The sequence below is a fragment of the Aythya fuligula genome, chromosome 1 (assembly GCF_009819795.1).
Source record: "Aythya fuligula isolate bAytFul2 chromosome 1, bAytFul2.pri, whole genome shotgun sequence".
Taxonomy (NCBI): Eukaryota; Metazoa; Chordata; class Aves; order Anseriformes; family Anatidae; genus Aythya; species Aythya fuligula.
Genome location: NC_045559.1, coordinates 72,488,365 through 72,514,910, shown reverse-complemented (window position 1 = coordinate 72,514,910; position 26,546 = coordinate 72,488,365). Strand labels below are relative to the sequence as shown.

Sequence of the window (26,546 nt, the reverse complement as noted above, 5' to 3'; positions counted from 1 at the left end):
GCTTTAAACTTCATCCCTGAACAAGTGTGGAACCCTGAAAACCTGACAATGTTGGAAAGATGTATGGCCTGACCCTGGCAATGCCACAGAGTTACAGCATGCTGCGCTGTGCTGGAACCTGGCTTGCACCTATCAAATGGTGGTTAACACAATTCAGCACCCTCAAGGGGAAGAGGTCTCTGACAAATATAACACAGTAGCTAAACCAGAGGGCTGACCGTATAGGTATTAGCAGGCTGGAGATGGGCAAGGGGTGGGGAGGGGACATCGCCATGGCAGATGACCTAAGCTGACCAAAGGGATATCTCATACCGTGTGGTGTCACATTCAGCAATAAAAGCTGGGGAAGGGGATGAATGCTCATTATCAAAATGGCTGTCTTCCCAACAACCTCTACATGTACTGAGCCCCTGCTTCACAAGATGCAGCTGGACATTGCTCATTGAAGGGAAGTAGAGAATAATTGTTCTCTCTTCACATCTGCAGAGCCTTTACTTCATTTTACTTTCTTTTCCCCAAATTAAATTTAATTTCCCTAATTAAATTATCCTTACCTCAAACTGTGAGCCTTTTTCTTTCCGATCATATTCCCCCACACACACCTTTGAGGAGGGAGAGTGAGAGCGCAGAACCAAGGATGCAGATAAAAGTCCGATGCAAGCAGTCCACATGGCAGATGGTTTAAGGAACACTCTGCAGGCTGGCAGCGAAGAACTGGAGCGATGGAGTGGAACCAACACTGGATTTTATGACTAGCCAGCTTCAGCAATATGAAGAAAAGCTCTCTCTCCCTCAATGGGTCTGCTTCTCAGCTGGGGAGAAACTGTCACAAGTCCAACAGCTTGAAGAACACATCTTCCTCCTTACTCATACAGACCAGTATCTCAGTTATTAAAAGTAAGCATTTTTCTACTCAAGGGAGAGAGGACCATGGATGCACAGCACACAGTACCCTGTGGTTTTATCTACGTGACCATGGAGAGGACACAAGGAATTGGGATGGCAAACCTATGTCAACCCTAGCTGCTCAGATACATGACATGCAGGGAAAACTAGCAGCCTGAAGTTGTTCTCCTAGGAAAACTACTGCTCCAGTTTCTGTTGGGCAGTCCCCCAGAGGGATTAGAAGGGCTAATGTTATTCCTGACCCTAACAAAGAGACTTCTTCTTTGCATTTGGAAGAACTGAGTGATGGATACTTTGATCAGGACTAGACGGCCTTGCCTCTGGATTTACAGGACTGCGTGGATCCGATGGCCTGGCACATCAGACCCACAGAAGTCTCTAATGGACACTGGTGCACCCTAATGTCAATACGCTATGAAAGGGCAGAACCCATTTGTGTTTCTGGAGCGACAGGGGTATCCCAACAGCTCACTGTATTGAAGGCCTAAGTGAGCCTAATTGGGAACAAGTGGCAAAAGTACCAATTGGGACTGGCCTCCTTTAACAGAGGCAACCGCAATTCCACTGGAAGCAATCAATCACTTCAAACCTGGTGGAAGAGGGACAAGTGGTTACATACTTCCTACCACTGCTTTCCAGGACCTGCCAGCAGCAGCCTCAAGCTTCCCAAGAAGTCTCTGAAGACTACCAGGTAACTTACAAAGCATGCTGGCACTACTGACTGCAGGAACCTGTCTGGAACAGGACAAGCACATCCTACATATATACACAGAGCATTTTTGTTCTAAGCCATATCATTCATGCCTGTCAAAGTCTGCCAATACTGTAATTTATGGCATCTAATGTTTCCATTTTCATAATTAATATTCCTGCACTATCTAAGAGACTATTGTGGTAGAGGAGGTAATACCAGGAAATCAAGTTTCAGAAGAACTCCGGTCTTATAAAACTACCTAGTATGTTTGTTTCTTATGTTTTCAAGTACTTGCCTTCCCTAATATCTTCTCCCTACGGCATGCTTCTACTTAACATCACACTATCAAGGCAGAAGGAACGAATTACTACAACAGCAGTTTGTAAGAAAATAGAGATTTCCCACACCTGCCCACAATGATAACACACAAAACCCGGTATTATCCAAATTCAGTCTGTTTTTAAGTAGAAACATTGGCAGCAGCTCTCTGAGTAAGCACTTGGTAATTTCAGCCCAAAAGCTGTAATTCTCACTTGCCTTCCCAACCACAAGCCTGCTCACTTCAAGAAGCTGATGACCAACGCTTCACCCAATCCTGGGGCCAAGATTTCAAAAACCTCTTTGACACTGGATCTGTCAACTGGGTGGTCAAATTGGCACACATATGTAGGAAAACTAGTTTACAGAAGCAGGAAACTTGATATTTCTGGGGGGGGAAAAGGGGCAAATAACCACACTCAAGAGCAAAACAGTGGGGAAAAAATTTTTAAAAAAAATCAATCCTCCTTAGGGCAGCTTTCCTAAAGTCTTCATAATAAAGCAAAGTGGTATTGAATGTTATGCCCAACAAATTGAATGCCTTTGCTAATGCCTAGATATTTTAGTTCACTTGGCAGATCTGCCTTTAGCCTTCCTATTATTATTGACACAGACTTCTCAGATAACACTTTTACCTATTCAACTAAAAATAAAAATGAAGGGTCTCTGCCACTTACACCCCCTAGGAAGCCTCCTCTGACTGCAGAGATAGGCCCCTCTTTAAGCACACAACATCCATACAAAGAAGGAAAAGGTTTCCTCCACCAGCGTATCACTTCACTGTAAGACTGCCCAAAGGGGCAAGAAATCAGCCTCTTGGTGGCCTGTCAGCACTGGCAGAAGAGCAGATCTGTGAACCATCAATCCCCTTGACAGCACACCAGCCTGTTGTGCTACAGCTAACTTGTGATCATGAGGAAAGGTATTGCTCCTTGAAAGCCCTGAGTACAGCACCCTACAACCTCAGATAAACAGCAGCTACTATGAAGCTGCTACTAGGTTTAATTAATGGAATTTTAACCTACCATTCACAAGTTAGCTGCAGAAAACATGCCATCTCTTTCCATTGCTAACCAGCATCACCATTCTAATTTCTCTTCCAGGCCTTTGCACAACTACAAATTCCTGTGGAACTGGCAGGCCTGCACGAGTGTACAAAACTGGCGTCCAGGGAATATGATACTAGACTAAACAGTTAAGAAACTTGCTAGCCTTTTCTCTGACCCATAACATGACTGTGGTTAGACACTTCTGCTCTGTTTCTTCTGCCTTTTCTCCAACCCTGGGTCTCTCTCACAGCCATCACATCTGCTTAGCACCCACACAGCCACTCTTGCTGGATTTAAAAATAGTTAAGAAACACAGTTTATAAAACCAAGAGCAGTTGCAACGTTCATCTGTTGAGAAATCACTACCTCCATCTCATGACAGTTACAAGGGCTCAAGTAGGAGTAGGTGAGTTCTTTCTTTCTAGAAAGGTCTTATTTAGAAAATTCCTGAGCAAAAGCACAAGAGGGCAGTATCTTTTTCTGCTTTCCCCTACCACCAGCCAATAGCTACGTTACAAACACCCTGCCATGGGATTTTGATCAGAGTTCACTGCCTTTCTATGCTGTCACAACAGTTCTCTAGTAAAGATTATATACCTTAATACTCTTCCATTCAATCATAGCACTGCAGCATAGACCTTACATTTGATGAGATGCATAAAAGCTTCAGACAGTCACTGAAATCCAGACTCCACCCCCAAGCCTTTGTGTGTTTTGCAAGCTTTAGAAAATACCCTAAAGCTTAGGCTTAAGAGACAGTGACAACCAAGTACAAGGTCAGTGTTACATTTTTAATTGCTGTGTTTCTCACAGCATTTTGCTGCAGAAACATTTGTGATTCATTTTAAAGTTTCTTGCCAAGAAACTAGGAAGAGGAACATGCCTATGCTTCCCTTTTGCCTGATTCAAAATACCTCAAGACAAAAGTTTGAACCCGTAGTTTTCTTCATCTCGGGCATGTGCATAGGAATACAGAATAATTCAGGTCAGAGAGCTCACAACTCAAGTTTTGACAACCCCCCCACCCAATAACAACAAAACAAGACACTAACAGCCTCGTGTTTATGGGTTTTGTTAATAAAGCAAAATTAAGTGTTATTTACAGGCATTGTTCTTGCTCAGACAGGAAATAAAGCCTTTAAATCCCTGAATGCTGCAGTATACAACCTGTTAGCTCTCTGCTTTCTGCCACACCAGGCAGCTCAGAGCTGCAGAGGACCATCCATGCCGGACAAACAGCATACTCCACCACTATTCCCCTCCTCCAGGGCACTACTGATGGAGAGGGCTCTCAGATCCCAGCCACGCTTTGAACCTAAGACTCTGGAAGAGCTGTCAACCACAGGAGAGTTTTCCCTCTGAGGCAATGACTTATCACCCCATAACAGATGGGGAACACAAGTACAAAGAGTTCCCCAAAATTACACGCAAAATCCACAGACGCATGGAAACTAAACCTGTATCTCTGAAGCTCTGTGTTAATTTTTGGTGCAGCCTTGTTCTTTACAGGGTTACAGAACTCAAGTAGGTTCTAGAGAATGGCTCACTCCTCCCCCTCTTTAGGTAGGGTCAGAAACATCCAGTAAAAACAAAGATAATGATAAAACCTCAGGTTGCTTGAGGACTCAGAGTCCCAAGCAAACATCAGGTAGATGACAGCCCGTAGTGACACTGGAAAACCCCTAGTGACACTGGAAAAACATTTCTGGCTGTAAAATATTGCTGGCTGAAAACGATGCTCCTGGCAGGGTGGCACAGAGCAGACCACAGTTCCCAGAGAAGGGACACACGCCTGCTCTGGGTGCCATACCTACTTTCCAGTATCACTGACAGAGCCAAACCAGGAGGCCTCAGTGCAGAACACGGTGAGCCACCAGACAGGATTCCAAGCAACGTCAAAGCTTTCAATAGCTTCATATTGGAGCCACCTAGTATTGTTAATTTTTAAATAAATGCAAACCCACAAAATTTAAGAAACAGCAAAGAATGTACTTTGGGTCTCACTTTTTTTTTTTCCTTCAAGTATTAGGATCAGCTACTTTTTCAATGACTTCTAGGAGCAGCCAGGAGCAAGGACACACAGAACAGGTAGTAAATCCATCCTTCTGCAATTTGTTTTTTTAAATCTTGTCATAGGAACAACGTGTAGAATTATGCATATGTATACACATACATCTCAACAAATGAACTGGCCTGACAGTTGTGAAATATTTTACTTCTATTCAACAGTTATTCTGATCCTGGAACATTTTAAAGACACCTTCATTCACAAGCACCTCTCCATCCATTACATTTTTAATCGAAAGCAAAAAAAAAAAAAAAAGAAAAAAGCTGCCTATGAGCAATTCCCATATGAATATCTAACTAGTTAGACCAAAGAATGCAACACAATGTAATCTGTACTTATAGGATCAAAAGATAAAGAGTATGAAATTAGTTCCCCTTTATTCATGTAAAACATGGCCTGTTAACAATTCACTTGGTGCTTTGACTACAGAGTTTAGTTACCCTTGTTATGAAAACACAGGTCATATATTCAGATCTTCATTATTTACACAGAATTAAGCTTCCCACTAAAACCAAGCAAAAAAGAATTTAAGCATTTCTATGAAGTGTATAAAGCTTTGTATTATGATTATTTAGAAAGCCATATGGGTTTACATAGAGCTTTTATCTCAACGACATGCCACAATGAGCTTGCTGCTTTGTTTTGGGAAACATGGGTGCAGGCAGCAACCAACCAGGAATGGCACTTAGGAGGGAAGAAATTCATCTCCTTAAAACTGATCACTTAAATCAAACCAAACACCCCATGAATTGCAGATCACTGCCATTTACAGAAATTTAAAACCATCTTCAAAGGCCCTTTAAAGCAGGTTAGTGAACATGCTCTTTACTAAAAATATAACAGTTAGGCATTCAAGAACTGCTGTATTTGTTCTCTGGACAGACATACAAACAAACACATTCCCGGTGAAATCTTTCACGTCCCTTAGACTACTGTAAATTCATTTCAAAACATTTCCCTCACCGTGAGGGTGTTTCAGCATCTACATGCCATTAAATCAAACTCTTCACAGTACAAAACCAGCTCTAGCTTCACTGGCATTTTAATCCATCTCTCAAGTACCAGCTGATTAAATGGAGCTCTGTGGGACAGACCCCAGAAGTCCCAACGTGCGAGTATTGGTCGGCAAGCCCCATGGTTGGTGATAACATCGGATTCTTAATGATGAGGCCATGAGGAATGTAGAGTTTAGAAGGAACAAGGAAGGGTGAATCAGGAGAAGCCGTGCTGTCTCAAACTACTTGTTCTCCAACCGTTAAGACATGGAAGTTGCTAAGTGTTTGCTGTTGCCAGGCAAGGTTGTTAACCAATGAATAGTGAGTGGGAAAGTACTGCTGTAGAGCTAGTGGTATAAGAAGGGAGCCTGTCCTCAATAAGGAGCTGAAGTTATGTCCTCAATGATAGAAGTTGAAGTTATTGCCATCAATAAAAGACGTTCAAGTCACTGATCTTAAAAGAACCCTGGTGTCCATGTTGTCATTACGCCACATCCCAACACTTTTCCTCTTTTCACCATACTTGGTAGTTAGATATACAGAGACCGGAGCTAAAACTACCTGTATTATTTCCAAATACGGATAACTGGCAGTAATGCACCCTCCACATCCATCTTATCAAGAGAAGCACCACCCAAGCATACAAAAGCTTAGCACTGCTCATCTTTCTACAGAAAACCTGACTCCACAGCCACAACAGAGTGATAAAGCTTCAGCAATGCTTAATGCAAGCCTCCTGAAACTGAGAATCCAGCTGTGGAGGAGGCCTCTGGCAGTTATCGATATAGGGCCTCTCTCCTCTGTGTGGTAGCTCATGAAAAGCTAGGTCACGATTGAGCTGTAAAGATTTTCATCACCCAAAAATTGACATCAAAGCCAGGGGCAGTCTCAGTAAGGCTGAGTGAGCATGTTATGGTTAAAGGGGAAAGACAGAGTCCAATGATACAATTTCCCACGAAGGATACCAGACAGTACAATAGATTGGGTGGCCTCAAACATAGTTCTGGAACACCTGGAAAGCTACAGTTCTCCTACCCTTGTTTAATCTTTAACTTCATGTTTGAAAAGGAAAATAGAAAGGAAAAGGAAAAAGATCCATCCTGAACTGTAATGGCAAACTGTACTTTAATCCCAAAACCAGACCTCCCATTCATTTTAAAGGTCAAAACAGAACCCAGACTTCAAAATAGATTTGCAACCAGTAGTCCCTTTCAAGATTAATGCAGTACACTGCTAGAACAAAACCGTGGTGTTATTAACTAGAACTACATCCATACAGATCGGGATTTTAAAACTACTCCAGCATGCCTTGTTTTAAGAACTAAACTGCCTATTTAGTTGGGGGTAACAGAGATCTAAAGGATATTTTGGTTTTAGCTGTCGATTTTTTTTGTTGTTGTTTCAATCTGCCCTCCTTATTGCAACATCTCCAGGCTGACTCTTATAAATTGAACATTTATATTCTTGAGCAGGACATGGAAATCCCTAAACCATCTCCATTAAAACAAAAATAAACTAATAACCTAGCTGGTCAAAAACATGTAAAAGCTGTAATAGAAAGACCACATTATATTATTGATCTGAGATGATGTCCGTCAAGCTCCTGCCAGACACTAGCTTTCATAGCCAAGTTACAAATCCCTTGGAAACACCGGTGTGTAATGGAAAGCCTGACAGGCTATTAGCTCCAACAGTGTGAGCAGGGTTCTAATAAACCAGCAAAACAGAAATTTTAATGAATAACTAAATAATAATTTTCTTTAAAAAAAAAAAAAAAAACCTCTGGGGGGTGCAGCCCTGGGATTGTACCCCAGACTGCCATTCTCCACAGCACAGTAGTCAGTAGGAAACAGATGCAATCAGCTTCCTGAGAGTCCAGAAGCTGTCTTATATGGCTGTCATAAGGTGATATTTTAAAAAGTAGATGAGAAGGAAGCAGACGTTACAGGCTTGATCCTAAGTTAATATTCTTAAATATCCTGTCCTTCAATGAAAGTACGCTTCCCTGCATCTGCCTTTCCCCACTTTGTCCTCACTGATGCATTACAGCAAGAGATGCTACCTGAAAGACCAGTGCTACACCCTGGTTTATAAGATTACTCACTCCAGCCCTGAAGCAAGCACACAGAGCTACCCTCCACCAGATTTTCGCATGCCTGATTTACTGGGAGTATAAACAGAACTCCTTGCACAGATGCTGGTTGCTGAGGTCTGTTGCAGATGAGCACTGCAGGCTCCTCTTACGTGGCTGGCCCTGCTCCTCGCTGCAATACAGAGCAAGGGGATCCCTCACAGGATCTAGGGAGTACATCCTCATTGGTCCTGCACGCAGGGCTGCTGGACAAACAGACACCCCTTCCCACCCCAGCACCAACACGATGGGGTCTCAGAAGGGGTTCCAGCATTGTCTACAGCTTCTCCACCAGCATCCATGTCCAAGCAGTACTACAGGTCAGGTCACATGTACACAGACACGCCTGACTTCAGAATTTTCTCCTAGCTAGTTTTCCCACATGAGAAAAAAAAAAAAAAAAAAAAAAAAAAAAAAGGCAGCTTTAAACTTATCTTCCCCTTCTGCCTTAAAAAAAATTGTATGCGTTGTCTCATTATGTCTCATATGCTTGCTGTTTGCTCAAATTTCTCCAGTGGATCTGAGGTTCAATACCCTGGGTAAGCTGGTTACATCACTGACTTCAAAATATACTTACTTAACTCAGATTCAAATAATCTATTTTATCTTGCATTGGATTCATACTTCCTAGAACACTTCCTAGAAGGAAAAACATTCTTCCTGGCTAGAACACTACGATATTTTTATTCATTAGGAAGCTACCTCATGCACTTCTTTTTTTTTTATTTTACTATTTTTAAGTTACTTACAGTAACATACGTTTGCAGATTTTGAATATTCATCCTTATTGAACATTTCCCATTCTTAGCTGCAAAAGGTTTTGTCAACAGGACAAAAGCACTTGTACAAATATTAAGGTACAATTAATAAAAGAATATTTTAAACTGAGAAAACCTTCTAAATGTGTTGAATAAAAGGAAAGTTTAGCGATACATAAGTATAATAAATTAACCCATTACAGTGGAACTTATCTGTAAGTTAGTGAATTTGACTGTTTGCAAGCTTTCAGAAGAACAGAAGCAATTTACATACCTTCTTGTTATTCACACATCAAAAGAAAAAGCTTCTCAGCTTTTGTAGTCTCTCAGCTCTGAGGGGACAAGTCACCCAACTAGCTCCAGTTACAAATATGAATGAAGAATGTATTTTCTTTCTGCATCCAAGTTACTCCTGTCAAACTAGTTCTGTAGTGCAGCAAATCCCCAGCAGATATTTCCACCTACTCAGCAGTTACACTTTCTTCAGTTCCAAAAACAAATGTATCCTTTTTGAATATTATAATTTAATTAAAATAGTTACCGCACTATGATGAAGTTAAGGCCTGAATTTAGTACTTCCAAGTCTGAATTATTTGTAATTCTTTTTAATTATTGTTTTAACCCAGTTGGCTTTCCAAACACTTATTTTGCTATGCTTCATCCTTCTGCCTACATTTTCCCACTGAGGTCTTCACGTTCCTGTCATATTTTCACAAGGCTCATGTGCATGAGCACTTAGCATATGCCCCCGTCCTTTCCTTCTCTCTGGAAGGCCAGCGACCTATGTATTTCCAGGATTTATTCATCAAGATCATTTGGCACATGAATCATCCCACTGCCTTTACTCACATGACAAGCTCTGAGGAGCAATGCTGCACAAACAAGTCCACACAATCCTCAGGCTTTAAGGATAAAGGTTCCTCTTTCTGCTGTCCCTCTGCCAACAACACATCCCTCTGCCCTCCCCTTATCAACAGTGGGTCAGAGACACAAAGCATCTCCTCTACTGACAGGAAGCCAAAGGGAAGCACTTCATTACAGATAGGACTATCAGGCTTTCTGCTGGGTCTGGCCTCTTGACTTGCACCTGTAAACACTAGAATTGCAGATCCCCAGTGCCTAGAGACAGCAGTTTTTGACAGCTCACATATTCCTGAACCAGCTGCCTCCCAGGAGCCTCGCTACAGCTCCATTAACAATCAGCCACAGTTCAAGACATTATTCAGACCTACCTACTGCTTTTTTCCTCCTTTTTAATTATAAATTCCAGTATGTAGCAAGTCACACCTCCATCCAAGCACATTATGCCACGCTGAAGACAGGGCAATTCATCCCTGGAGGGCAGAAGGACACAAAGAAATTAAGCATCTTAGAACACTACACAGCCATTTCAGGCATAAGCAAACCCCTCCCAGTTCAGGGCTTTGGCCAAAATACCCTCAGAGCTTTATGTTCAACAAAGTTGAGGAAAGCAAATATAGCATGGGAAGGGATTCCAGACAGAAAATCAGCAGCTGGAAAGTCCACAGTTAACATTATTTATGTTCTTATCAAGCAGGTCCTAAAAGGAAAGGTGCAGTACTCACAGACAGCCAATGAACCTGTCAGCATCTAAAAGACAAAGCAAGCCCATCACTCCCCCTGAACAAGAACAATTTTAAATGCTGTACCAAACTGCATTTCAGAGCCAGTTTTGACTGCAATGTTGGCATAATGCTCCACACAACTGGATGAAACTGACGCACAGCCCAGACCTCTCTCAGTGGCATCATCCTTCCCTCTAAGCAGTTTGGTACAGAGTCATGTATGAGTCATTATTCTGAAGCATGATGTCAGGGGATTTGCTGTATTTTCTACACTGCACAAACAGCAAAACATGGAAAATCCCATATGAGGGGATTTACACAGCTTTGGACAACATTTTTCTAACCACTCACATGATATTCTTGAGAAAAAGCAATTCTCACCAAAACCCAACATCAGCAAAAATAAGTTTTCTCCCTAAAGTGGGGAAATAGATCACTTAAAGGAAACACATAAAAAGGAAGAGGCTTCACATATTTGACCCCTGAGTCCCTGTTTACTGTAAAGGGGTTAACAACACTCAGGAAAATCCAGATATTTTTTTTAAGGGATCAAGGCCTTTGCCAGCTGATTTCAAGAGCAAGTAGAACTCACAACAGATTTGGCCTACCATGGTTCTGGACACAGCTGAAAAGGATTTGGCCACTATAAGAAGACAAACCACCCACATAAAATCAGCCACAGCTGTGCTGGTCCTGCAGCCCAGCATGTGACTTGGCCCAGGTAAGCATACAGCCATCAGGGCTGTTTTGGATAATAGCATGCAGAAGAAAGCTTCTGTGTCAGCTGTGTGAACCCATAGGGGACCACAACCAGTTGCAAGAGCACTGAGCTCAAGGGAAAGCCTGTACCTTTATGCCTGCAGTGTTACCAAGGCCAAATGTAGCTAGCTCATGGCTACTTTGGCTCCCTTTCATGCTTTGCACTTGCTATTGCGGTCCAGACATGTGTGAATTTCAGCCATGCGGTTTCACCTGATGGCCTTTCCATTTGCAGTGTCTGCTGAGCCCAACTCCAAAAGCTCAGTATTTTTACTTAAGAGAAGTACTTAAACCATTGTCCTAGTAACAAACCACAGAGTAAGGAAAAAGGACAAATTCACAGGGAGTGACAACGTTATGTACCAACGTGCAACACTATGAAATGGAAGTCTTGGAAAACCCTTTGATATACAAGTGTGGCAATTCATAGCACTAAGAGCTTTACCTGCTAGGCCTTACCAAAACTTTCCAATACATCCCTCCCAAACCATAAGGAATAGTAGGTACAAATTCAAAAAGAAAAAAACTGGTCAGATGTTGCAACAATTTAAGTGTTCAGGTGACAATCTGAGCCTGCATTTCTGATCCCAAGAGAGGTCCCACTCCATATCAACAGCGCCTCTGCCTGCAGGACACCACGACGGTGGGAAATGCACAACAGCTACAGCCCGTCAAGCAGCCATGGTGCCTGCAGGTGGAAGTTCAGCTCCATTCCCTGCATGTAAAAACTGAACACGCAAGACGCTCCTGTGGTGATGTATAACCTATGCTCACACAGCACGGGCACAGGAGAGATCCTGCACAGCTGAGATAAGGCTCTCAGCACGCCAAGCTGAGCAGTTCTCCAGGGTTTTTCCTTACAAGTCTCCAGCTGGCAGGACAGAAGTGCAGTACTGTCCCACAGCTCGCACAGCCATCCCAAAGCAACACAGTTGGGCTTCTCAGGGTAAGTAGCTGTGGATACATGTTCAAACACAAGCGGCGAGGAAGCTTTTCTGTGTTCTTACCAGCTGATTCCAGTAAAAGAAACCAGTGGTAGAATTTCTATTCCAGTGAGCTTTTATTCTTATTCAAACTTGGTATGGCCAAACATGAGCTGACAACATCTTTTCAACAAATGTGATCTCACAGTCATTTTCTCCCCCTTTTGCTTACAGGGTCTTTGCCACAACACTTTATTTGGCCCTATAACATTTTTATACCCCAATATAATCTGGGGATGCAATTCTACTAGGAAAAGTGTAAAGAAACAGGAAAGACTCATCATTTCTCTCTATTTTCACAAGCTTTCATGACATGCAGGACAAAAATAAAGAGGGGAGAGCCCATTCCTCCCTATGGGGCCCCAGGAGAACCAGCAGGATTTCCCATGCCAACCCACATTACAGAGACCAAAGAAAGACTTGGAAACAGACATTTGGGAAAAGCAAGCTGACGAAGGTTGAGTAATTAACAGAGGCCACATGGAAAAAAATAACAGCATGATTTCACAGACGCTATTGAGAGCCCTGCCTCTTCAAACACTCTTGGGCATCCATCCCTCACAGCACAGGATACACAAGAGTCCCGAATAAGGCAGAAAGCTGTCCTCACGTCGGTGTCTCTTGTCTCCCAGAGTTACAATCTCCACCGTTGCACATAATAACGAGCCACTTCCAAGCATTACCTGGGCTGGGAGAGTTTCCCATAGCGAATGACCTAGGTTAAGGCAGCTGTTGTACGTACCACGTGTCGAAAGCCAACCAAACCTCTGCTTCGAGCTCCCATTTCATAACTCTGTTTTCACCCTCAGCTAAACGGGGGCGTGTTAGGCTACAACACGGGCTGAGCCGTACGCAACCGGGCTGGAAGCCTCCACACCCCGACCACAACAAGCAGCCACCCACTCACCCGGGGGGCTCCCGGGTGGGGAAGAAATTCACAAGGAACCAGGCTAGCAGAACAACAAAATACTCGTATTGAAAAAAAAAAAATACTTTTCGCTGAAAAAAAATTAAATATGTATATATATATATAGTTGTTACGCGATGCCTGCTGGCTGCAAGGGCAGCGCAGACAATGGAGTCGCCCAGGGCTGCGCCCGCCGGCACCCCCGGAGCCCTCAGGCCGGGCTTGGGCTCCCACCGCCGCCGGGCCGTGCTGGGCCGACCCGTGCCGTGCCACCACTCACCGAGGCCGCTGATCTCCTGGCGGAGCCCGGCGCGGCTGCGCTCCTCCGCTATCGCCCGCAGCATGTGCTGCAGGGAGCGGCCCGGCTCGCCACCCGCCCGCTCGTCCCGCGGCCCGCTGCCGGCAGAGGCCATGGTGCCGTCGGCCACGCTCTCATGTCAGCCCCGGCCGCCGCCGGTCGGAGCCGAGGCCGCGCCGTGGCGGCGCTGAGGGAGCGGAGAGCCGAGCCCAGCCCAGCCCAGTCCGGCTCGGCTCGGCTCGGCCCGGCCCACCGCGGCTCCCGGGCTCCCCCTGCGGAGCCGCTCGGCCCCGCAGCCCCAGCCCTAGCCCTAGCCCCAGCCCTTCCGCCTCCGGCCGCCCGACCCTATGGGGGCTGCGGCCCTCGAGAAGAAGCGCCCGGGGGGGGGGAGGGGTCCGGGACGCTTTGGTCACCAGCCCGACCCACAGGCAGCCTAGCACCCCCACGTCCTGCTCCCTAGCTGTAGCCAGGCCCTCATCAGTTTGTGGCTGCAGCTGGAGAGCAACACAATCGCCTTTCTTTTGCAAACCAGTCACTGAACGATATTGTTTTATTCCCTCCTCACTTCCTAAAAACATCACGAGGCTTGTGCAACATTCCGACCCCTCCCCCCTTTCCAAAGTCCCATTTGAAACTTAGTCCTGAAGGTGATAATTCGGAGGAGAAAAGAGGTCAGAGAACTTAAGCTAGACATCACCTTAGAGCTTGGCTTTCTGCTAGAGCTTAATAAGGAAAAAAAAAAAAAAAAAAAAAAAAAAAGCTTCCAAATGATGAATGATTGCTCTCCAAAATAGCAGACATTTATGCCGCATTGCTAGTTTCAATTTCAAGCCAGCTTCTGACACAAATAAGTTATCAATGATATCAATGATAGCTTTTTACAACTATATACTGATTTCCTATTACAGGGGCATAGACAAGAATGCTTTCTGTGGAAGGCCCACATGCTGAAATGAACACGAGAGAAATTTGCAGTCACTGCATTTTTTTCAGCAAAATATTTAGTTTTTACAATGCAATGGGCAGCGTGGACATACAATTAAGGGACTTAAAGACCTCTGCCATTGTTGTATCTGGTTGTTTCGTTTCTCAGCTTTTCAAGAACAAAGGTTTACAGTCCCATGCTGGCTCCACAAATGCACGCTTTAGAGTTATTTATCCCCTGGGTTTACAAAGGGGAGAAGAGCAGAAGACTATCCTGTGCTCTTAGATTCCAGGTTGCTCCTGACGTGGCCAAGATGAGACCCTTCCGACAGGAAAACGAAATCTCTCTGCTGCCAGAGGAATTTACAGTATCCTTTACCTCGTGCCATGGTGTTTTTATATATGGAGTGGTAGTCGTGTCGAGAAAATGGTTGATATTAATAAAGAAGGGGGAGATGTGGGAGTGTGGCCATGGGGGTCAGAAAGCCCCGTGGTTGAAGATAACATTAGACCCTTAACGATGAGGCCATCGGGAATGTAAAAGAGTTTAGAGGGAACAAAGAAGGGTGATTCAGGAGACTCCATGCAGTCTCCGGTTTCTTGTTCTCCAGCTGTTAAGGCATGAAAGTTTCTGGGTGTTTGCTGTTGTTGTTATTTGCAAAGTTGTTTGACCAATGAAAAGTTGTTTTTGAAAACGACTGCTGTGGGGAGAAGGGTATAAGAGGGGAGCCTGCCCTCAAGATAATAAAAGGCAACACGATATAATGAAGTTATGTCATCAATAAAGAAGCAGAAAGAAGGAATGAAAAGGAACAGGCTGGCAGAATAGAGACCAGGACGGGAACAGGCACATTGATTGTCTCATGAAGATAGGTTCGGCCAGACTCAGCAAACTTCTCAGAGAAGCTTGTACTGAAAGTCGCTGGAAATGACACGCTGGAGCTGGAGAGAAGCTCAAGCTGAGAGAAGCAGACCCGCGCACACAACTGCCCCTCGCTGGTAAGCAGTTCTGCATTATGGGGAATCATACGTCCTTAGAAACAAAGACTGTCCTGGTAACCTTACATCTTATTCTCCTTATTAACAATCAGACACTTTATGATCCTGAAATATGGGACCAAATTGAGGTCAAGGTGTGGGACTCTGCAACTAAAAACGACAAGGTTGCAGTGGGATTGCTCAGCACCTGGCGAGCAGTCTCTGAGGCCTTAAAGAGCCATGTGGGACCACAGTCAGAAACATGTGGTTTGCCAGACAGTGAGGGAGTTGCGGGATCGTTTACTGACCCTTCTGCTACACCATCGGCCCCCCACCGCTATTGCCATCGCAGGCTTTTCCTGTTCCGCCCCCTGGTGACCTGGACTTGCCTTTTGACCCAGGCCCTATCGGCTTCGAAAAGGAAATGGATATGCTTTTCTTCGATCCGGGAAGATTAGGATACATAAGGCCCGAAGACCAAGTTGCTTGATGGAGACTTGTTTGTAGTGAAGAAAAGGAATGGAAAATGGAGACTGTTAAGTCATGGAATTTAAAGGATTGTTTGTTATCTTTCCTGATTGTATGTATGTATAGGCATACTCGGGTTTAGTATCTAAAAGCATTGTTCTATATATTTAGAATGTTTGATGATATATTGATGATATGTATTTAGAATGTTTGATGTTCGTGTGTGCGTGTTGGTGGAGCGTAGACTCCCTGCACACCCAGTGCTGTTTACTTGCCTTTTATACCTTTTATAAATATTTATTTTATAAATATTACTAAATTCAGATTGAGTTGAGACTTCATTTATAACAGGATCTAAGGATCTAGGATCAGGATCTACCTGATACCTAAGGATCAAGTATTTCCCCTCAGTAAATTACTGCTTGATTCCGGTACCAATATCACGTTAGAGATGCATGGAAATACTTGTCAGTTGTTGTATCACCAGCCAGCAGACAACTTTTCTGCTGTTCCTGTGGTCCCTTAAGCCCCTCTGCTGAGCCTTTACCATTTACCCTATGGTTCCAGCAACCCAGTTTAACAACAGCAATTAAGTGAACCTGTTGCTCCCTCATCTAGGCATTCTGTATAAAGAAATGGTGTTCCTGTCTCTAAACAGTTAATATCCCTACCTTCAACTTTTCTTGGCTTCTGTCAAAACAGGCCCACGGACAAAATCCTCAGTTGTGAAAAAAAAAAAAGTTATTTTTAAACAGTCTCCCATTGAGAACACTTATACACACAACAAAAAGTTGTATATCCTACAACAGGATACTAAGACCCGGGGAGCACTAATAAACAGGTCTTGATGGCCCTGACCAGACTGACCTGCAGCCTCCACCCATGGGCCGGGGGCTCTGACTTATAATCGAGGAGTTTTGGGCTATGGCTGCTGCTGCTGGTCTAGGCTGATTTCTCAGCTTAGCTGTAGACCTCCCCCATCACTATGGAAGTACCTAATCATAGAATCATAGAATAGAATCATAGAATATCCTGAGTTGGAAGGGACCCTTAAGGATCATCAAGTCCAACTCTTGACACTGCACAGGTCTACCCAAAAGTTCAGACCATGTGACTAAGTGCACAGTCCAATCTCTTCTTAAATTCAGACAGGATTGGACTCTGTCCTTCTGTGTTCCCTGCATTATGTCTCAATAATGGGTTCTTGTGGTTAATGGTGTTGTAATGTACTTTGTGCCCTGATGTAAAAACTGTGTACTGCTCAACAACATGGGTAGGCTGGATGCATTGCTTGGATTTAAGATATATGTGTTATACAGTAGAAGTATAAAACAATAGGCAAGTTTGCTGTAAGTAATCAGCTGTTTTAACGTGAGTTATGTCTTTTGAATTAGTCAACAGTCAGATTTTGCTGCATTTGCATAAATAATTTGTTACAGTTCTATACGCAGCTATGCTTTTCTTACTGCATTTATTTTACTAGCAACTGATAGTGATAGTCAGCAGCTAATAATGATAGTCTATGCTATATGTTAATAAGCTTGCAAGGTGTGTGAGTTTAAAACAAACAAACAAACAAACAAAAAACAATTAAAATGACCTAGGCAGTTAGTAGATATGGTCTTATCTAATAACACTTAGATGTACATGTATTTCTAGTGGGTGAGTAAATGCTATATATGCCTTGCAGTGCTGACTGTATCAAGACTTGTGTACCTACTTGCAGCCTGTCAAAAATCTGAGTTCCTCATGTACTTCAAGCTAAGTATGTGCAAGCACTTTTGCAGGAAAATAATGTTCCCTTGAAACTCTGAAGTTTTGAAAGTGCTACTTAACCTGTTACGAACATGCAAAGTGCCTTCATTTTACTATCTTTCTGGACTGGTTATTATTGGTAATAGACTATGAAGAAATTAAATAACTTGCTTGAAAATCCTGATATCTTAATCATATATAGCAATATCCTTATCCTTAACATTTTGCTGTCTTCTGCTGGAGGCATGCACATGATTCAGTGGGCCATTAGGTGAGTTTATATGTAAGCATGAATTCTGCAGCTTTTACTTGCCTCCCTAACTGCATCAAGGCATATACACTCAGGAAACAGCAGTATGGGGACTGGCACAATGAAATGTGTTAAGTTGGGTGGCTTGCAATATGCTTCAAAATTACTTTTGGAACTTTCCAATGTTAAGTGCAAGATTAATTCTGTTCCCAAGATCAAGCCTACAATTAAAGCTTCTGGGAGAAAACAAAACAAAACAAAACAAAACACTATAGAATGTTACAAAACTTCCAGCTTAAAATTATACTCTAGATAGTCCCCTGAATGTACACCAGAGCATTAAGGCCATTTTATTTCTGAAGCTAGAAGTGTTCGACCTGTTCAGCTTTCTTGTGGCCTTCTGTGTCCTCTTTGTACTATTCTTGTCATACCTGTCTCTATTTTCACTAGTTAACTGCCCTGGGATATGCTGAATAGAAGCCAGAGGTGTTCAGCCTTGCACTATAGGAGTGGAAACTTCTCTGAACTCATACGAATATTTTCAAACAAGTTTGATCCATCTATTCTTCATCCAAAACCGAGTCTTCTGTGCCTGAGCCTTTTATCCTAGGTAGCTCCTGTGCTGCTCCTGAGAGTGCAATTATCTTAATTGGAATGAGGTGTGAACCATAGACTTTGTGGTAATAGGCTTCTGGGTTTTATAAGCCACTTGCACAGTATCCGTTTCATTGTTCTCCCTGAACTGTATTTGCATTGTATCTAGGAATACCTCACTACTTACAAACCCTCTCTAACCTTCCCTTGGTTCAGCAAATTTGAAGTCCCAGTAGGAAATGATTAAATTTTGTGGTTATATGGTAAATTCTGGGGTTACATAGCTTCCTATCTCCTAGGAGAAAATGGGCACTCCCTTAGTGAAGGTAATTCCTGCCAGTCTGAATATGGCTTTGTGGTCAGACTACAGGGCTTTGCTGAAAGAGCTGAACTAGCTGGGAAGTTGCTTTAGACAGCAGAGATACCTGGCCTGTGCAAGCTTCATGTTATCTGCTTAGAAGTCTGTCCAAAGCAGTGATAAACTTAGCATTGCTTAGTACTGAAGTGTTAATTGATGTTAATGTACTGTCAAGCTCCTTTAAGTGTTTAAATTATCTGTCTTGTTTCAATGAATCTGTGTTCTTTTAGCCTATATTGTAGACTCTGATCACAAGGTCAGCAATAGATAAGGAATTGTCCAGCTTGTAGAGATAATACAGTGGTGCTGGATTTCTGAATTGTATTGCTTATGTCCTGTGTGATGACAGGTCTGGTTAGACAGAACTGGATGGTAAGTCTGTAGTAGTTTGAGAAGAGAAGTCAGATCTGTGAACTGCCCCCATGTGTATCACTGGACTGCACCTATCCGGTTACTGCTACTGGGATCTTGTGCTTGCTGTTGGCATTTAATGATGTTTAAGACCTGTGAAATCTGTTCATAACAACTGAACAAGTTTCAGCCTGCTTTAAGAAGAAAGCTAAATCCTAGCAGACAGTAATAGAGGGTGTAAAAGAAATGACTTGCTTACAAATCGTGGACAGTTTATAAAGGATATAATGGTTAAGTTCTCTTGGGAAATGTTGCAATAAGCTTCTAAACTGAGCTTTCAGCAGTATTTCAGCAGTAAATTCCAAAATATATAGGAATTTGGAAATGTGGTTTTGAAGTATACACACAGATACTCAAGACTTCTAGAAATGTAGGAGCAAAATGGATAATAATTGTATGAATACATCTAGTAATGGTTAAATACTTAATTTTATTTTTAAAATTCCATTGCAGGATATCTTAAGCATAACTCTTTTGTAACGTCTTTTTATTTTTATTACAATGAATTACATTAAATATGCTATATTGTGTAGTTATGCTATATTGTGTAGTATTTCAGTATTTAATAACATTAGTTAATCATAGAATCATAGAATATCCTGAGTTGGAAGGGACCCTTAAGGATCATCAAGTCCAACTCTTGACACCACACAGGTCTACCCAAAAGTTCAGACCATGTGACTAAGTGCGCAGTCCAATCTCTTCTTAAATTCAGACAGGCTCGGTACAGTGACCACTTCCCTGGGGAGCCTGTTCCAGTGTGCAACCACCCTCTCTGTGAAGAACCCCCTCCTGATGTCAAGCCTAAATTTCCCCTGCCTCAGCTTAACCCCGTTCCCGCGGGTCCTGTCACAGGTGTTAATGGAGAAAAGGTCTCCTGCCTCTTGACACCCCCTTACGAGGAAGTTGTAGACTGTGATGGGGTCTCCCCTCAGCCTCCTCTTCTCCAGGCTGAACAGGCCCAGTGACCTCAGCCGTTCTTCGTACGTCTTCCCCTCCAGGCCTTTCACCATCTTCGTAGCCCTCCTCTGGACACTCTCCAACAGTTTCATGTCCTTTTTATACTGTGGTGCCCAGAACTGCACACAGTACTCGAGGTGAGGCCGCACCAGCGCAGAGTAGAGCGGGAAAATCACCTCCCTTGACCTACTAGCGATGCCGTGCTTGATGCACCCCAGGACACGATTGGCCCTCCTGGCTGCCAGGGCACATTGCTGGCTCATATTCAACTTGCTGTCTACCACGACCCCCAGATCCCTCTCTTCTAGGCTGCTCTCCAGCGTCTCATCGCCCAGTCTGTACATGCAGCCAGGGTTTCCCCGTCCCAGGTGCAGGACCCGGCACTTGCTCTTATTGAACTTCATGCGGTTGGTGATCGCCCAGCTCTCCAACCTGTCCAGATCCCTCTGTAAGGCCTTTACGCCCTCATTTGAGTCCACAACTCCTCCAAGTTTGGTGTCATCAGCAAACTTGCTCAAAATACCCTCTATTCCTACATCCAGATCATTTATAAAAATATTGAAAAGTACCGGCCCTAAAATGGAGCCTTGAGGGACCCCACTGGTGACCGCCCGCCAGCCTGACACAGCCCCATTTACCATAACCCTTTGGGCCCTGCCCGTTAGCCAATTGCTCACCCATCGTATGATGTTTTTATTTAGCTGTATGGTGGACATTTTGTCCAGTAGGATCCTATGGGAAACCGTGTCAAAAGCCTTGCTGAAGTCCAAAAAAATCACATCAGCTAGTTTCCCTTGGTCCACCATACAGGTGATCTTATCATAAAAGGAAATCAGGTTAGTTAGGCAGGACCTACCCTTCACAAACCCATGCTGGCTGGGACCAATGACTGCTTTGTCCCCCAGGTGCGCCTCAATAAGTCCGAGAACCAACTTCTCCATGATTTTACCAGGCACTGACGTGAGACTGACAGGCCTGTAATTGCTAGGGTCTTCTTTCTGACCCTTCTTGAAAATTGGCACAACATTTGCCAGCTTCCAGTCTACTGGGACCTCTCCAAATTCCCAGGATCATTGAAAAATAATTGAAAGAGGTTCCGCGATGACATCCGCCAGCTCTTTCAGCACCCGGGGATGAATCCCATCCGGACCCATGGACTTGTAGGGATCCAGGTGGAGTATCAAATCCCGCACACGTTCAGGGTCAGTTGGGAGTTTGTCATCCCCACCGTCCCGGCCCTCCAGCTCAGGGCACCCTGGGTCCCGAAGCCCATCATTGGCATTGAAGACAGAGGCAAAGAAGGCGTTAAGCGTCTCTGCTTTGCCTATGTCATCGTCTGTGAGGAGACCTTCCCTATCAAGGAGTGGCCCTATGTATTCTTTAGTTCTCCTTTTTCCATTCACATATCTAAAAAAACCCTTTTTATTTTCTCTCACAGACACAGCCAGCTTCAACTCGAGGTGTGCTTTGGCCACACATACTTTCTCCCTACAAACACGAACAGCATCCCTGTATTCTTTCCATGACACCTGGCCCTCCTTCCAGTAGCGAAACACTCTCTGTTTCCGCCTAATCTCCATTAGAATGTTCCTGGTCAGCCACGCCGGCCTCCTGCCCCGCCTGCCTGACTTGCGATATTTAGGAATTGCCTGATCTTGTGCTTCTAGGAGTCATCGCTTAAAGAATGACCAGCACTGGTGGACATCGAGGCCTTCAAGAGCAGTTTCCCAGGGGACCTTGCTGACTAGTTCCCTGAGCAGCCTGAAGTCCGCTTTCCCCATATCTAGGGATGAGGTTTTGGTGGCACTTTTCCTTCTGTCACCGTAAATTTTGAACTCAACCACTTCATGGTCGCTATGACCGAGGCGGCCACCAATCACCACATCTCCCACCAGACCCTCTCTGTTTTCTAGCAACAGGTCTAGGAGGACACCTTTCCTAGTTGGCTCCGTTAGCACCTGCACCAAGAAGTTATCATCTAGGTGCTTCATGAACCTCCTGGACTTGCTCGTGTCAGCCGTGTGGCACTCCCAGTTAACGTCTGGCAAGTTGAAGTCCCCCATAAGTACAAGGGGAGTTAATCTCGAGGCCTCTCTTAGTTCTGTAAAGAATAATTTATCGGCACTATCGTCCTGGCCAGGCGGTCTGTAATAGACTCCCACAACGACATCCCCTTTATTCGTTCGTCCCTTGATCCTTACCCAGAGGCTCTCAACTTTGCCATTGCCGACCTGAAGTTCCACACAGTCCAGCCCCTGCTTCACATACATAGTTAATATTTAAAATAAGTAAAATGTGTGAGTGGAGAGCAAAATATAATCTGCAAAAGACTTTTATAGGCTGGACTGCTCTAACAAACGGCATAAATGGCATCTGTAGATAAAGAACTCATTACAGTGAGTTTCCTTTGGATTCATATTTAAGTAACCATTCAGATTAATTCAACTACATTCAAGAAAATTCAGTTAATTTTCTCTAATTTTTACCTCTAGGGCAAAAGTTTTCCCTAGATTGCATGGCTGAACTCTGCTCAGATTCTCTTTCAATGACATCTAATCAGGATATTTCTTCACGTTTGTGAAATATGCCGGTACTCATACAAATATGTATAATCTAAAATTTATATACTTCATGGATAATGGCAATCATGCTTCAAGTTTAGAGGAATTCTCTCCTTAGAAGAGAACTTCAAAGTCAGGAGACTGTATGTGACTAGGTGATCTTGGGTGAAACTTGGCCTTACTGACTCAAGTTTGTAGCAGAAAGGTGCCAGTGAGGTCAGGACTTAATCTCATGATATTGAAAATTATTCAGTACTTTACTATCAAAGTTCTTCAGAGTCATAGAGAAATTAATGTCTTTTATGAAGATGAAGTCACTTATATATGAAGAGCTTAATCTAATTTTCTATTTCTATTAAAGCAAAACAAACTGGAGGCTCACTTCAGTTGAGCATAAACATGCTTAGAGGAAAGCATTTGAAATATTTGAGAGGAAAGGCAACAATCTCTTTTGGTCAAGAGGGTGAGGGAGGGAAAGAAACCTATTAAACATTAGGAATTTTATGAAGACAGGGCATCAACTGTTATGCTAGGTTGATGCTTTTGAGCATTGTATTCATGATGGTATGCATTTTGTCCACACTTAAAGCTTAGATGTTAAGGTATAAAGCCCACACAGTTGGCTACATGAGACTTTGTTGATACCAGCAGTAAACCGAAGATGTGATTAGCTAGTGTAGCTATAGATATAAGCTGTAAAAATGACCTCAATTGTTATTCAGTGGCTTGTGCAGTGTGTAGTGCCAAGTGACTTCTGAGAGCTCTTAGCAATACTCTTTTTAATAAGTTTTTATAAGACATGGAATTAACTATTCTTGGAGAAACTTACCACTTCAGAAATACAGGTATAATTTCCTAACTGGGATTCTTCTAGTGAGCTCAATAAAAATGTATGATAATTTCAAAACAACTTTTGTTCAACCAGTTTGTTTATAAGCAATTGCTCCATAAGCTTCAGACAATATTTTATGGCAGTTTTACTGCATAATACAAAAGAAGCATAATATTTTATGTGCAGCCATCAGTGACTGGAAAATGTTTATTTAAATTTTATCTCCATGAAAATGAACATCTATAAAATAAAGCAAGTTCATCCCCGGTAAGTGAAATATAAGCTGGATGAAAAATGTAACAGCTGGATGATTCAAGAAGCCTGGGACCTTATTTGCTCAAGCAGAGGACTCACCAGCAAAAAATTAGCCCTTGCTATGCAATCCTTAATGAGGCAAAGGGAAGGACAGTGACCTTGAGGTAGGGAAAAGTCAGGAACCAAGAAATCTCTGCCAGGCTAGGACCCAGCCTCCGAGACAAGTACCTTTGTCAGATGTACTAATATCATGCCCTAGTTCTTAAATTCTTACCTGGACAAGTCTCTAGCTGGTGTAATTCCTTTTTTTTTTTTTTTTTTTTTTTTTTTTTTAACAAGGACACAGGCATTGAAATGTCACTTGCACTCTTTAATCTGGATTGCTTTAGACCAATTATTTTACTTCAGTGGTTGGCACCAAATCCTTCAGGTGGATATGCAAGAAGCATTGTATCAATGGCACAAAGCATGGTATCAATGGCACAAAATGCCTATCAGTTTAGCTTGCTGTGACCCATATCACTTATTTTGCTGGAATAAAATAATCTGAAGTTCTAGAAATGACTATAAAAAAAATAGAATAAAGTCAGTAGCCTTCATTAAGACCATCTGCATACAATGAAAGGAATCTGGAATTACACATCTGTAATCTGTGACAGCAAAGGACGTGTTTTTAGAGAGCTAGAAAACAGAACTGGCGGGCAAACAAAGCATAAACTCTTCTACATTTTGACACTGATAGACTATGTCTTTATAAATCATAATAACAAGGGTATTTGGTGCTGCCTGCCTTTTGGGGAGCTCTGGGTTCCTTATCCATGTAAAAGTATGTGGTATCATTAATAAACAAGTACTTCATTACTGGTTGCTGATATTTTCAAATTCTCTTTAGAAGCAGGCTATTGAGGAAGGAAACATTTCAAACGCTTTTAAAAAATGTTTCTGGATTTCCCAGAAGCACAGTCAATATGAACTGAACTAGATTTTCATGACCTGTTCTCACCTGTAACTTTTCCCTTTACCCAGCCTATTGATATGAACAGAGCTAAGCTAAGTTCTTAGTGTTTCCTGTCAGCCTTGTATTTCAGCTGGGGATGATAATATCTGATTTATTTATTTATATATATATATTTTTCTGGACCAGCTTAGTGTATGCTGCACTTCTTGGGAAAGCTGGAGAAAGTGGAACTAGTCTTATTACAAAACCTGCTTTTCGACATTTTCATTCAGTAAATATCTACATTAAGACTACTTAATTGTTACTGTAAATTGTGCAAACAAGTAATCAAATTAATGGCTGCTTTATCTTGCCACCTGTCTACTGATATTTCTTGGGGAACCTATAGGAGAGTACTTTTAAATATTAAAATAATATCTTTGGTTTAATTTCTTCCTCTCACTCCCTATGCTTCTCAAGCCCTCCTTGAAACAATCTTCTGATCAACATTTTACCCCTTTTGCCCTGTCACTTTTACTCTTTATGTCCATATGGCCTCCTCTTTTGAATGCCAGTTGCTTCCAACTCCTGAAAATCCACGTCCTCTAGCAAGGAATTGTTGCTTTCCAAGTCACTGTTCTTTTCTCACTCCCCCTTCCTGGACTTGATTGTCTTGAGTCATTTTGCCCTAGACCCATGTTCTGCATACACTTGCCCAGGTGTTCAACTTTAATCACCAAATATTAAACAGTGACCAGGTTTAAGTGGACCAATCTTTTGTATCAGCTTATTTCATCTACTTAGGGTGAACATCGACATGCTCATTTCATTGAACATGTTTACGATAAGGATTCTTTGAAGGATAAAGGCTAAAGCTAGAAATATATACAACTGGCATCTGCTGATCAAACAGTTTGCTCTTTTATTTGTTCACCTTGCTGTTCTGTAGTCACAGGTTTAATGATATATAGAAGTCTAGGAGAAATCAGGCCAATAGTTCATGTTTAATTGTCTATATATTTTGAGCCATTACACTTCATGCAGTTTCAAATAACTCCAAATTATTTGAAATACAGTAGATCTTCTTTATGTGGTTGAACACTGTGACTTCATTTCTGAAGGGTGTATATGGTTTGTCTTGTTGTTTAGACAGTCTCCTGGTAAAATTAAATAACACGTTAATCTTAACTGGGCTTGTAGCTTCTTTTCCAAAGGGTATTCTAGAGAAATAAGCTTTTCTTTTTCATAGACAAGATTTCCCTCTGTAAGGAAACTGGGTCACATCAGCAGGTTGTTTTCCATCCAGTTGCATGCCCTCCCACACACCAGGGAATGCTGAGCTTGGATGAGTTATCCTAGCCTATGAAATGCATGTTAAGGTTTTTCTTGCCAGGATTAATAGTAAAAGCAAAATAAGTACAGGTTAAATAACTGAGTTGAGGTAACCTGCTTTGTCACAGCTGTGACTATTTGCCCATCTCTGCCTACTGTGGGTACTGAGGAGTGAGGCTGATCTAAGGCTGAAGGAGTCAGAAGGGGAAGAGATGGCTTAGAGTCTAAGGCATAGTTTCTGGGGCTTCCCCCAAGCAAAGAACTCCATACAGTATTGTTCTTCCTTAGCCAAATGTTTTAGACAAAAGTGCTCTTTGAATCAGTTTAAATGCAGTGACATCTGTTAGGTTTAGGGAGCTTATGTGCTTATCTTGGACAGAAGGCTATGGGATTTCTTTTTCATGATGCACTGTAACAGAAAAAACAGGAAGTGAGATGCCTTTCTACACTGGAGGAAATAATGCTTTTCATAGCATCAA

At 42.8% G+C, this 26,546-nt stretch overlaps 1 protein-coding gene across 2 annotated transcripts in view; it reads right to left on the bottom strand.

The window, feature by feature from the left end:
* The window catches only part of KIAA0930 (KIAA0930 ortholog), a 70,228-nt gene extending 56,551 nt beyond the window's left edge, over positions 1–13,677 (bottom strand). For both annotated transcript variants that reach the window (XM_032180994.1, XM_032181067.1), the window contains exon 1: positions 13,435–13,677. In XM_032180994.1, the coding sequence (XP_032036885.1) occupies positions 13,435–13,567 (133 nt within the window). In that variant the 5' untranslated portion in view covers positions 13,568–13,677. The remainder of the gene's footprint in view (positions 1–13,434) is intronic.
* Positions 13,678–26,546: the final 12,869 nt, after the last annotated feature.